The following is a 12,115-nucleotide window of genomic DNA, read 5'->3' as shown; positions in this document are numbered from 1 at the left end:
AATTGTATTGGATTAATTGGATGTCGGGAGGGTACAATGGTAACCTTAAAATATCTGAGGAGTGAAGCAGGTACTGTGAAAAGATTCAGAAATCCCAAACTAGTACTATAACTAGTTAACATGAAATCCAGGCAGCTACCTGGTGTTCTAACCAGAATGTCATCCAACTCTCCTCAGAGTAGATTTAGATTATATGATTGAAACACCAACAGGTGGTTGAACCTTGTCTAAACCAAAGTTACCGTTATTGTTGCAGTGGTGGAGGTGAGCTGGTGGTAGTAATTGTAAGAAACTTAGACAAACCATTTTGTGGTGTGAAAGTTCTGTGATCTGAGGCATCCGATTGGTGAGAAATCGCTTTTAGGCGTTGAAATGGTGGGTGTGCACTTAAATGCTAATATGGTTTGGGTATCAATACTGATGTTGACTTATTCAGTGGAATGGACTAATCTCAATTTAAAGATGTTTTGAGATGTCAGTGTTTCCAAAATTAGGATGTTCACATCTTGAAGTGTTTAAAAAGTGGTTGCAGCTACTTTTCTAGATACCCAAATGCTGATAGAAAGGATTGGGAGAGTACTCCCAAACTGGGTACAAAGACCAAAAGAGACCAGGCCCAGATGTCTTCCAACTAAATTGGAAAATCTGTGCAGAAGACATCTAGGTTTGGTACTTCTAGGACTTCAGGTTTCGCATCCCACTGGAAATTAGATTAATCGTGAATATGCTTTAGACTCTGAGTCCAATACATATCTTGTGATTCCAACACATTTTGGAATTTTTTCAAGTACTTTTACATTTTAAACTTTTGGTAAATATAGCAAACTATACTAGTATGGTATAAAATAGTTCTGGCTGGTGACTTGGACATCAAAACATAAAACATTTAGCAAACTAGTTGCTCTATTTCAAGCCTCCATTCCAGTCAGTCATCTTGTTGGGAAAGAGTTTGTTGCATCAAAATGTTTAACAAGCCAAAATCAAGAAATGTTAATGTTATGAACATTATAGAGAGATCACACCAAGAAAATAGACCCAAGTTCATGTTGGCAAGAAGTTATTCGCTTGCTTAATTCTAGCTTGAAACAATGTTTGTCTCTAGTAAACTAAAATAATGAAAATTGAAATCTCTGTGTAATATATAACTTTTCATTGCCTTCCAAACAAAAATATTCAGCCTGCTTATCTGTTTGCATCCAAGACTTCTGTGGGTAGTTTGCTTTACTTTGTCCTGTAAGCATTCTGTAGCTTCATTGTCCCAAGACACACATGACTATCCATTGTGCAAGGCTCTCAGGTTTGTTGAATAGAAGAGTGCAGATTCTACCCCTTTTTTTTTAATATACAATATTCTTCATGGATACGAGGCTTGTGTAGAGGAACTTAAATCTAGAAGGAAAATAATTCTTGTGCTCCTTTCACTATTTTATCTTTATCCTTCCTCAGCTCCGATGATGTCAATATCACTTTTCTGATAGCTCCATCATTTTATTTATTTTATTGCAAGAGAATGTATATGCTCTTTCTCTATTGATTTGTTCTTCCTCCTTGTTTAAGTGTATTATTGTCACCAATCAGTTTTCAAGAAGTGAAGTCAGGTCTACTTTTTTAGGGATTCTCTTGTAATCCAGTAACATAACACTATTTCTTCTTTGTGTGATAATTCCTGTTGTATTCCACTGGGGTTTTGCATGTGCACCGTGCATCTGGAGCCAAAGCATTTGAAAGTAGTGTCCGTTGGTCCACACATGGGTCCATTGGCTCACTTTGTGACTCTGCCTGAGGGAATGAAGAGTGAGTGTACTGACTGCCTTCTCACTGCCACATGGTCCAGGTTGGAACCTACAGTGCCCACAACTTCGGCTTCATTTTATAAAATAAGAATTGTCTAGTTTACAAATAGTTATAACAGTTTTAATAGTTTTTACAGTTTAGTATTTTATAGACCTATTAGTGTTAGATTAAACTCCCACAGGGAACCTCCCTCTCCCCCCCCACCCCATGCCCTGTTTGGGTACTGGGCTATGCTTAGGACTCTGGGCTTCAAACCCTGTGCTTCCTGTCTGTGATCCTTCTCAGTGAACGACGACCACCAGCACTGTCTGTACTGCTTTGGGGAAGCCCATATCGTGGCAAGGTGTGGTATCTGCCAATCATTCCCCAGCCATACCCAAGAAAGGCGTGAACTTCATCTCCACAAATACATCATGGAGAAGGCCATGAGGCCTCAATCGGATCCAGCCTGGGGACTCCCTCCCCCCCCCCCCCCCCCGAACACATCAGCCTGATTCAGCAAGGAGTGCGCCTCCTGCTGTTAAGTCCGACTCTGGTGTGGGAGAATTTACCCCCACAGTGGGGTCTTTTCAGGAAGCACTCTCATGAGCATGAGACTAAGTCTTTCTGGAAATCCACTTCAAATAAGTTGGATTCAGCTGTAAGCAAGCCAATCAGCTTGGCCCATGTGGACTTAGGACATCCTAAACCCCAGAGGCATGACAAGAAAGCTGCTGGTAACCCATGCCATGGGGGCCCCTCTGACCACTTATCAACCCTCCTAATGGCCATACTGGGGGGCCTTGGGACCAGTACTCCCTTGAAGAGTTAATCTGATCTTCCAGGGAGTCAGATCTGCCCCTGGATCCAACAGAGGAGGAGGAATATTACGCTCTGGATGAAGCAGTGATTCCTATATCCCTTTCCCCTTCAGCTCCCTGATGACTTCAAGCAGTTCCAGGACTTTCTCCACAGAGTTGCTGAAGAGCTTCAGATTCCTTTTGAGGAGATGCAGGACTCCCAGCACAAACTCTTAGACATCATCCATGCATATGGATTCAACAGAATAGCTTGCGGATCACCTCAGCAGGTCCTTCTCCACTCACACGGGTAGTCCCTTAATCCGGACATCACAAGAGACATCTTCCAGAGATGGGGGGACTCCCCTTACAGACCTGATTGCTACCCGTGACAACAGGAAATGCCATCAGTTTTGCTCCCTGAGGGGCCACAGCCCCAGGTCTCTTACGGACACCTTCCTGTTGACATGGACAACTTGCGTATACGACATCTTTCCCCCCATTCCACTAATTCACAAGGTTCTGTTGAAGTTCAAGCAGGACCAAGCATGGGTCATCCTTATAACCCCAGCGTGGCCCAGACAACACAGGTTCACCACTTTCTTGAGCCTTTCATTGGAGCCCCACATCCGACTCCCACTGAACCTGGACCTGATCACCCAGGATCATGGTCAGCTGCGGCACCTGAACCTCAGCTCTCTTCATCTGACAGCCTGGAACCTTCATGGCTGAATCCTGAAGAGCAAGCTTGCGCAGAGTAGAGTCCTACTAGGCAATAGAAAACTCTCCACCAGGGCAATTTACCTGGCAAATTGGAAATGATTCTCCATCTGGTCTTCCGGATGTGGGGTTCTGCCTAGGCAGTGCTTATTGCAGCTTGTTTTGGAGTACTTTCTACTCTTGAAACAAGGTCTGGCCCTTTCTTCAATCAAGGTCCACCTGATGGCCAGGTCGATTATTTTGCACAAAGTGGTAATTCGTTTCCTCAAAGGCCTGGAGAGGGTGTTCCCTCAGATAAAGGAACCAATCCCTCCTTGAGACTTAAATCTTGTCCCGTCAAAGCTGACGGGCCTGCCCTTCGAGCCGCTAGTAACATGCTCACTGTTGCACTTCTTCGGAAGGTGGCCTCTTTACTGGCCATCACTTTGCCCAGAAGAGTTTTGGAGATCCGAGCCCTCACCTTGGAACCCCTATATACAATGTTCTTCAAAGATAAAGTCAGCTACACTCGCATCCAAAGTTCCTCCCAAAAGTGGTTTCACAGTTCCACTGCAGCCAATCAATGTTTCTACTAGAATTCTATCGTAAGCTGCATGCAGATAGGGAAAAACAATATCTGCACTCTTTGGATGTTAGAAGGGTCCTGAAGGACCAAACCATTCGGCAGATCGACTCAGCTGTTCATAGCAATAGCTGAGAGAATGAAGGGGCTCCCCATCTCTGCTCAGAGGATTTTGTCTTGGATCACTTTGTGTATCTGGGCATGTTACAGCCTTGCAGGGGTCCCTCTTCCACCTAACCTGACTGCTCACTCCACAAGATCTCAAGCCTCTTAGGCTGCTTTCCTTGCTCAAGTTCCTATTTAGGATCTCTGCAGGGTAGCAACGTGGTCCTCCATGCACACGTATTCGCTGCACTATGCCATTACCCAACGAGCCACAGATGATGCCTGCTTCGGCCGCAGTGTTGCAGTCAGCTTGTCCTTGAACTCCAAGCCCACCTCCTGTGCAACTGCTTAAGAGTCACCTACATTGGAATGGACATGTGCAAGCACTTGAAGAAAAAATGGTTATTAACCTTTCTGCAACTGTTCTTCGAGATGTGTTGCACATGTCCATTCCAAGACCTACCCGGCGTCCCTTCTCTGAGTGGTTGGTAAGAAGAAACTGAAGGGATGTGGGGTTGGCAAGGCCCCTTATACCGGCGCTACGAGCAGGCGGCACCCGGGGGCACTAGAGCTGATCTGATGGATACCACTAAGGGAAAAATGCTGGCAACTGTGCCCGGGGCATGCACACATCTGCGTTTTTTTTCTCACCCCACTCCCAACTCACTGGTGGTCCTGTCCGCTTCTGAAAGAGCTAGACAGTAACATCTTTGGTCTACTTCTGCTGATAGAGGGCAAACGCCTGGATCTGCTGGAAAGAAAAGTCTTCTCATTATCCAGCCTCCATTTCAGGATAGCCAATTACCAGGCGCTAATAGCTAAATACAATTTCCTGATCCATGCCAAGTTTGAGGAGTTCATTGACAGCCTTCCACAGCAGGACAGAGCTCGTTTTCTGATAGACAAAGGCAAACTCATAGTCAGGACCACTCTCCAATCTGTAATTGATGCCGCTGATATTTCCTCTAGAGCTGTAGCTACTGCCATTATCCATAGGGAATCATGACTCCATGCATCAGGGTTGCCTAAGGAGGTCCAGAATACCACCAAGGACCTCCCCTTTGATGAATCACACCTTTTCAACCAGAAGACAGATGAGTCCCTCCATACCATGAAGGATTCCAGGGCTACCCTCCGCTTGCTTGGTATATACACGCTTGCCCCTAAAAGGAAGTTTCACAGCCCATTGGTCTAGATCCAGACATATGGCTCAGCAGTTTTTCCATCAGAGACCCTATGAGCCACTACATAAGAGACAGAGGGTTCAAAAGTCCTGCTTCCCTACACCCTCTGCAACAGGTTCTGCATATCATTCTCAGCCTCCGGCTCCACGTTATTTTTTATTGGAATTCAAGAGTCACGAAACACTAAGCCCAACACCTCATGACCCCCACGCACCATGTGTGGGTTGGCTAGCACTCTTATTGCACTCCAGGTGTTGAAAAACAACAGACAAGTGAGTGCTGAATGTCATCCATTCTGGCTATATGATAGAGTTTGCATCCCTACCTCTTTCAAAAAAACCCTCTCTGCCCACTTCGGGGACCCCTGTCACGAGAGTATTCTCAAACAAGAGGTGAACTCCTTAATGCAGCAAGGAGCAATAGAACATATCCCTCCTCAGTACCAGGGGAGAAGGTTTTACTTGACTTACTTCCTGGTACCCAAAAAGAAGGGCGGTTGGAGACCAATCCTTGACCTCTGCCATCTCAACCGCTTCATTCACAAACTCAGATTTTTCATGGTCACATTGGCAGCTATAATCCCATCTTTAGGAAAGAGCATGTGATTTACAGCTCTTTATATGAAGGATGCTTATTTTCAAATAGACATTCATCCTGCTCACAGATGCTTCCTCAGGTTCATGGTGGGTTCCAACTATTTTCAGTACAGAGTACTCCTTTTCGGAATAGACTCTCCCCAGAGTCTTTACCAAGATATTCTCGGTAGTAGCAGCCCATGTGAGACATCGTGGTCTCATTATCTTCCCCTGCCTCGACAACTGGCACAAAGTCTCGCCAGGAAGTCTATGCATCAACTCGCTGGGAGTCAGCATAAATACAGAAAAATGTGTCGTGTCGTGTCCCCTCCCCCATCTTTGAACTTCATCAGAGCAAACTTGAATTCTGTCACTGCAAGAGAGTACCTGCCCAGGACAGGTTCCAGGCCATGAACAAATCATAGCTCGCATCACAAACAATGCTGAAATACAGGTCAAGTCCTATCTGTCTCTCCTAGGTCATATGGCCTCATGCTCCTACGTCACCCCATTTCTAAGACTCCACCTTTGTTGCCTTCAGACATGGCTGTAATCAATGTTGTGTCTCCTTTGCTGTGGTCGACAAATCCTCATCAGGTATGCGTGGGCGTCCCCTTTCACCCTTCCTCTCCAGACAGGACCTTTATTACAGATGCATCCCTATGGGATTGGGGAGCCCACATGAACAGCCACACTGCACAAGATACCTGGATGTCTCGAGAGTTCAGGATGCACATCAGTACTCTGGAGTTGTGTGCAGTCTAGAAGGCATATGAGTCCTTTCTTCCATTTATCTATACTCAGCGTGTCCTTATAAATGTCAGACAACATTATGACTGTCTTCTACATCAGCAAGCTGGGTGGAGTGAGATCCACCTCCCTGTGTGCAGAAGCAGTCAGCCTCTGGAATTGGTGCATCAGCAATCAAATCACCCTACCGGCAACCTACCTTACGGGAAAGCAAAATCTGCTTGCAGATTCCCATAGCAGACATTTTACAATCAATCATGAGTGGGAGGTCCACGACTTGGTACTGTGCAATATTTTCACTCGGTGGGGAACCCCAACAAGGGATCTGTTCACCTCTCAAGAAAACAGAAAATGTACCACATATTGCTCCAGAGGAGCCCTTAGTCACCACTCCCAGGGTGATGCTCTGTTTCTTCCTTGGTCAAACCACTTCAATTATGCCTTCCCTCTGCTACCGCTCCTGCCATGAGTTCTATGCAAAATCTGTCAGGACAGAGAAGAGGTCATCCTGATCCTGGGCCCTTCTGGTTTCCCAACCTCCTACGCATGTCATCTCAACCACCAATCATCCTCCCAACATTTCCTGAGTCCCTGACCCAGTGGAACGGCAAGATGAGGCAACCCGATCCGCATCCACTCCACCTCGGGTCTTGGTATTTGGATGGGCATCATCCTTAGAACGTTCATGCTCCACAGCCATAAGAGATCCTCTTTAATAGTAAAAAGGACTCTACTAGAAAATGTAACCTAATTAAATGGAAGTGCTTTTCTTCTTGGGCCCATCAAAGTGGCATTCTCCCAGAAACTGCACGTATTCCTCTTATCTTGTACTGTATCCTATCTTTGAGGCCATCGGGTTTGTCCATCAGCTCCTTCCGAGTCCACTTCGCTGCAATCAGTGCATATCCTCCACTTTCTTGGGACTACTTGATCTTCGCACATCCACAGACAAATAGATTCTGGAAAGGTTAATAAGAACTTTCCCACCTATTCAGAAGCCTACTCCCCAGTGGGACCTAAACACCGTCCTTTCAGTACTCACGTGTCCCCACTTTGAACCTTTAGTTTCTTGTTTCATGTGTCTCCTTTTAATGAAGGTTGCTTTTCTTGTAGTCATCATCTCAGCTAGAAGGGTTGGCGAATTTGGAACGATGATGGCAGATCCTCTGTACGCTATATTCCATAAGCATATGGTTTCTTTGCATCTACTCCCCAAATTCACCTCTGAGTAGTTTCGGAATTTCACCTTAACCAATCAATTCACTTTTCTGTGTTTTTCCCAAAACCGCATGCTTTTTACCTGCAGAGAACAAAATCAACTGGGAAGTACCCGCGACTATTCATTGTTATAGCAGAGTCAGAGGGCATGTCTTCTCTATGTAGAGAATCTCCAAATGGATCTCTGGCTGCATTCTGTTCCATCAGCTATCGAACCTCCCTCAGCCCACTACCCTCCATGGGGTAAGATCTCATTCCACCGGAGTGTAAGCAACAACTGTGGCATCTCTTCAGGAGGTACCGCTCCTGGACATCTGTAAAGCGGCCACATGGGGCTCTGTTCACTTTTCTCTGGTGCAGTATGCATGCATAACCCACAGTGGAATACAGATAGGGACCACACATCTCGAAGAACCTCCAGTTACAAGTAAATAACGTCCTCATACCAGCTTGGTTTTACAAAAATCTCAGTTTGTATACTGTAAAGCCTTATTTTCTTGTATGAGATTGGTAGGTTAAACTGATGACCGTGATTATTGTTGTGACTGTTAAGTTCTTTTCAATCTATGTTATGCATTATTCTGTCCTTGCAATTTTATTTACCAGATTATTTAAACAGATGACTGATTTTTGTTCACAGAAGCAATAACTGCCCTCATTTAATTTGATTTCTGATTTAATTGCTCTAGGAAAGTGTATCGATAGTTTTTGTTTGTAGTGATGTATCTGATTCCTGGATTTCAGCCACCAAGATGGTGTCCTCATACACTGGAGGGAGGGGCAGCTATTTTGGGGAGAAAGTTGATATATTTATTTTTTGACATCTGCATTGCCCTTTTACGTGTTTTTTTGTTTTGTTTTTGTTTTTAATTATTTTTAGGAAGACCTATTGTTAGATTTTACTTTTAATGAAACATGCCACTTTTATTCAAAGAGAAATTGATGTAGGAAAGAGGATCCTTGTCTGGAAGTGCTGAACCATGGGAGCACATACTATTTTGATTACCTTGCTTTTAGGATGTCTTTGGTAGCTCATTCTCCCCTCCTCCCTCTACCTCACTCCCCCCCCCCCCAAAAAAAAGTATATGCTTATTTTTAGAGAGTTCTGTAGTGAACTGTTTATTCTCCAGCAGTGTGGCTTTATAATATATGGGAGAGGAGACAATTACTTGTTTTTCTAAAGGAACTATAGTAATAATAATAATAGAGCCACACTTTCCCTCCCTCCTGCCTACTAGAAGTAGTAATGGAAATATTACTAGAATGGAAATGATTTCATTTGATTAGAAATATTCTAATGATCAAGGCAGTTATTGCCTTCATTATATCTGTTTCCTTCAGACAATTATTACGGTAAGTTAACCAAAGAGATGATTTATAAAATGGTTCTAGACCCATCCTTTACAACAAGACTCCCTTCACTTTCACCCTACACCTAATTACACCCATTCTATCAATAGGTAAGGGAGTCTAGGTTACATACTTGGGAACCAGAAAAAAATATAAATTAAAGTATTCCTTGCACTACTCTTGTCTGATGCCCCAAAAATATGGGTGCTAGCCAGTTTTGGAAACTTTGTGGTCATACTCTGTCTTGTAATAGAATAGTATGCTTAGCTGCAGGCAGATTCTACCTACAGACAAGCAAATTCTTAATCAGTATGCATCTTACTAAGGGATATTACTTTGTGTGTTTTTTATCTTTAAATAGGCTAACCGACCTCCTGCAAAACTCAATCTGTTAACTTGCCAAGTGAAAACAAACCCAGAGGAGAAAAAATGTTTTGACCTCATATCACGTAGGTTTGTTGTTTAGTTCCTTAGGTCTTTACCTCTAGTAAACGTCCAAGGTTCAAAGATTATTTCAGAAAATGTATCAGATTTAAAATATTAGTTTAATGTATGTGCAATGTTACCGTTATGACATTCCCTCTTTAAAACTCTTTGCCTTTCATCTCTTTCTCATAATGTTTCTCACCAAACTTGTTCATTCGCAAAACTATTCATGTTTAAACATGGGCTTGTTCCTTCATTTCACATTATCCTATTACATCATCCTTCAGTGGGGTTACAGTGCTGAAGTAGTAACAACTACAGTGTTTCCAAGATCAGTTATGATGTCCTAATTGCAGAGTAATTACTTCAATACAGACTCAAACAAAAGACTTAGAGCTGTGACAGAAAATTTCTTTATTAAATTATAAGTGTATTAGTGTCTTTAATAATCACAGAGAAAGCAATGAAAAATACTTTTACTAAAAATTGATTTGATTGATTTTGCTTAATTGTAAAATGCCCAAATTAAAGATACAAAATATGAACATTAAAGATTTGTATTATAAAACTTATATTAGGATGAAATGTAATTGAATAGTGGAGTTTTTTCTTTTGTTTGAGTATCCTGAACATTTCTATATTGTTTTTATTAAGTTAATAAATGCATGCAGTACATATTACAAGAATATGTACATGTATACTATAAAATGGGTGAAACTTAAAATTTTTTCCTTTGTTACCTATCATTAATGTCTCAAATATACATAGTGGACCAAATTTTCTGAATGTTTAAGTGGGAGAAATGCTATTGAAATCAGTGAACCTGTATCTATTTACACCAGCAAAAATATGGCTTTCATATTCAGCTTTATCCCATTGAAAATGTTCATTTTCTGTTTTTATATAAACATAACAAAGAACGAACCATAACATAGTAAAACCTTTTTCCAGGACGGGGGTGGGTAGTGGGAAGAAGGAGGGAGAAACCAAAAATAGACGCACATGTTCCAAATGGAGTGGCTGACATAATGGAATGATCCATTGTAGAGTTCCAACTTTTATACCTAGAATGGATGTAACTTTTCAGATATATTAAGAGTAAATCTTGTAGGCCTGTATCTCTGTTGCCTTCCTCAAAATAAAAATATATTGTAATCTGTACAGTGTTACACTTGAATAATTCAAGGCCAGGGTGTCTCTTTTTTTTTTTAATAACTATCCTGTTTACCAGTAACCAAAGCTGTTAACCCCTCCACAAGTAGGTGCACCGTAATAACTTCTGGTGTTTTTATTTTGTTTTTAAACCCAGTTGTTACCTGATAAAAACCCTAATCGTGCAATTATATTTTTTGCTTTTGGAAACATCTGGATTATTTTATACCAGTGTGTGTTCTCTACTCCGATTTTTAAGATTTTGAATAAAAGAGTCATGTTTAACTACTTTACAGATAATCAGTCTAGACCTAGCTACATACATGGGGTAGACCCTGATTCTGCAGTTTAGTCATCTGAGTAGATTCCTGTTTCCCTGCAGAACTCCATTGATTTCAAGTCACTGGGGTTTTGCAGGGACTCAGAGTTCTGCTCACACAGAATTAATTGCAAGATAAGGGACTTTGTTTGGTAACATTAAAAATTTTATCAAAAAAGACACACATTTTTTTACCTTAATATTTAACTAAATTGTGGCATCAAGGGGTAAAATTTCCAGAAATGCTTATGTGACTTTGCGGCCTAGTCTCATTTTCAAAAGTGACTTTAGCATTTAGGAACCTAAATCCCATTGACTTTCAATGAGGCTTAATTTCCTAAATCATGCAAGCACTTCAGAAAATTTTACCTTTATCGTTATTTGTTTTGGTGTACAAGTTATGAATTATAATGATGATTTGCTTCACTCTTCAATAAACACTGCACCCTTCTACACCTTTGCTCCTATGTCTTTCTCTTTTCTTTCCTTCTACTCTGCCTCTTAGAGTCTCTTTATTTTCCATTCTCTTTCCAAAGCTGTATTTGCTGGTTGGCAGTGGGTTTCAACAGCACTTATTGAACATAGCACCGGCTTGTTGTTTTTTTATTTCGTCCAATTTTTTAAAAAGAAAAACAAAAGATTTGGAATTTTAAATTCAATCTTCCTTATTTTTGTCTTTTAAAGTAAAAAGCAAATGTGCCGAAATGCTTATCTTGGGAAAGAGACATAACCTCAAACGTAATTCCATCTTCTCTTTCCCTCCTTCACTTGGTATCCACCCTCCATAATTTTGGCAACATCCTTGACCCTGAATTTGTCTCCATATAATTTGCTTGCAAAACTGCCTATCACCACTTCTTTACCACTGCCTCTACTCAACTATTGATGTCATCATTTATACTTTCATCTCCTCTCACCATATCTGTTGCACCTCCCTTCTCTGTGGATTCCCAAGTCCTTCATCTGCTGTCAGCATATGCAGAATATTGCTGTGGACCTTATCCCAGGTACAGAGAAGAGTAATCACCGCACAATTTCCTCCAATCATTCCACTGTTTCTTTTTATAGTAGGATTCAGTTACAAAAAAAATGCCCTCTTTGTTGTTAAAACCCTCTGCAGACTTGCTCCAGCCTACTTTTCAAATCTAGTACCTCTCTTTCTACCCTGTTTCTCACTAGGT

At 41.9% G+C, this 12,115-nt stretch overlaps 1 protein-coding gene across 2 annotated transcripts in view; it reads left to right on the top strand.

The window, feature by feature from the left end:
* The window catches only part of ASAP2 (ArfGAP with SH3 domain, ankyrin repeat and PH domain 2), a 177,623-nt gene that overhangs the window by 119,189 nt on the left and 46,319 nt on the right, over nucleotides 1-12,115 (top strand). For both annotated transcript variants that reach the window (XM_065400691.1, XM_065400690.1), the window contains exon 12: nucleotides 9,399-9,486. In XM_065400691.1, coding sequence (XP_065256763.1) covers nucleotides 9,399-9,486 — 88 coding nt within the window. The remainder of the gene's footprint in view (nucleotides 1-9,398; nucleotides 9,487-12,115) is intronic.

The sequence above is a fragment of the Emys orbicularis genome, chromosome 3 (assembly GCF_028017835.1).
Source record: "Emys orbicularis isolate rEmyOrb1 chromosome 3, rEmyOrb1.hap1, whole genome shotgun sequence".
NCBI lineage: Eukaryota > Metazoa > Chordata > Testudines > Emydidae > Emys > Emys orbicularis.
This window is presented reverse-complemented; position numbering and strand designations above follow the sequence as displayed.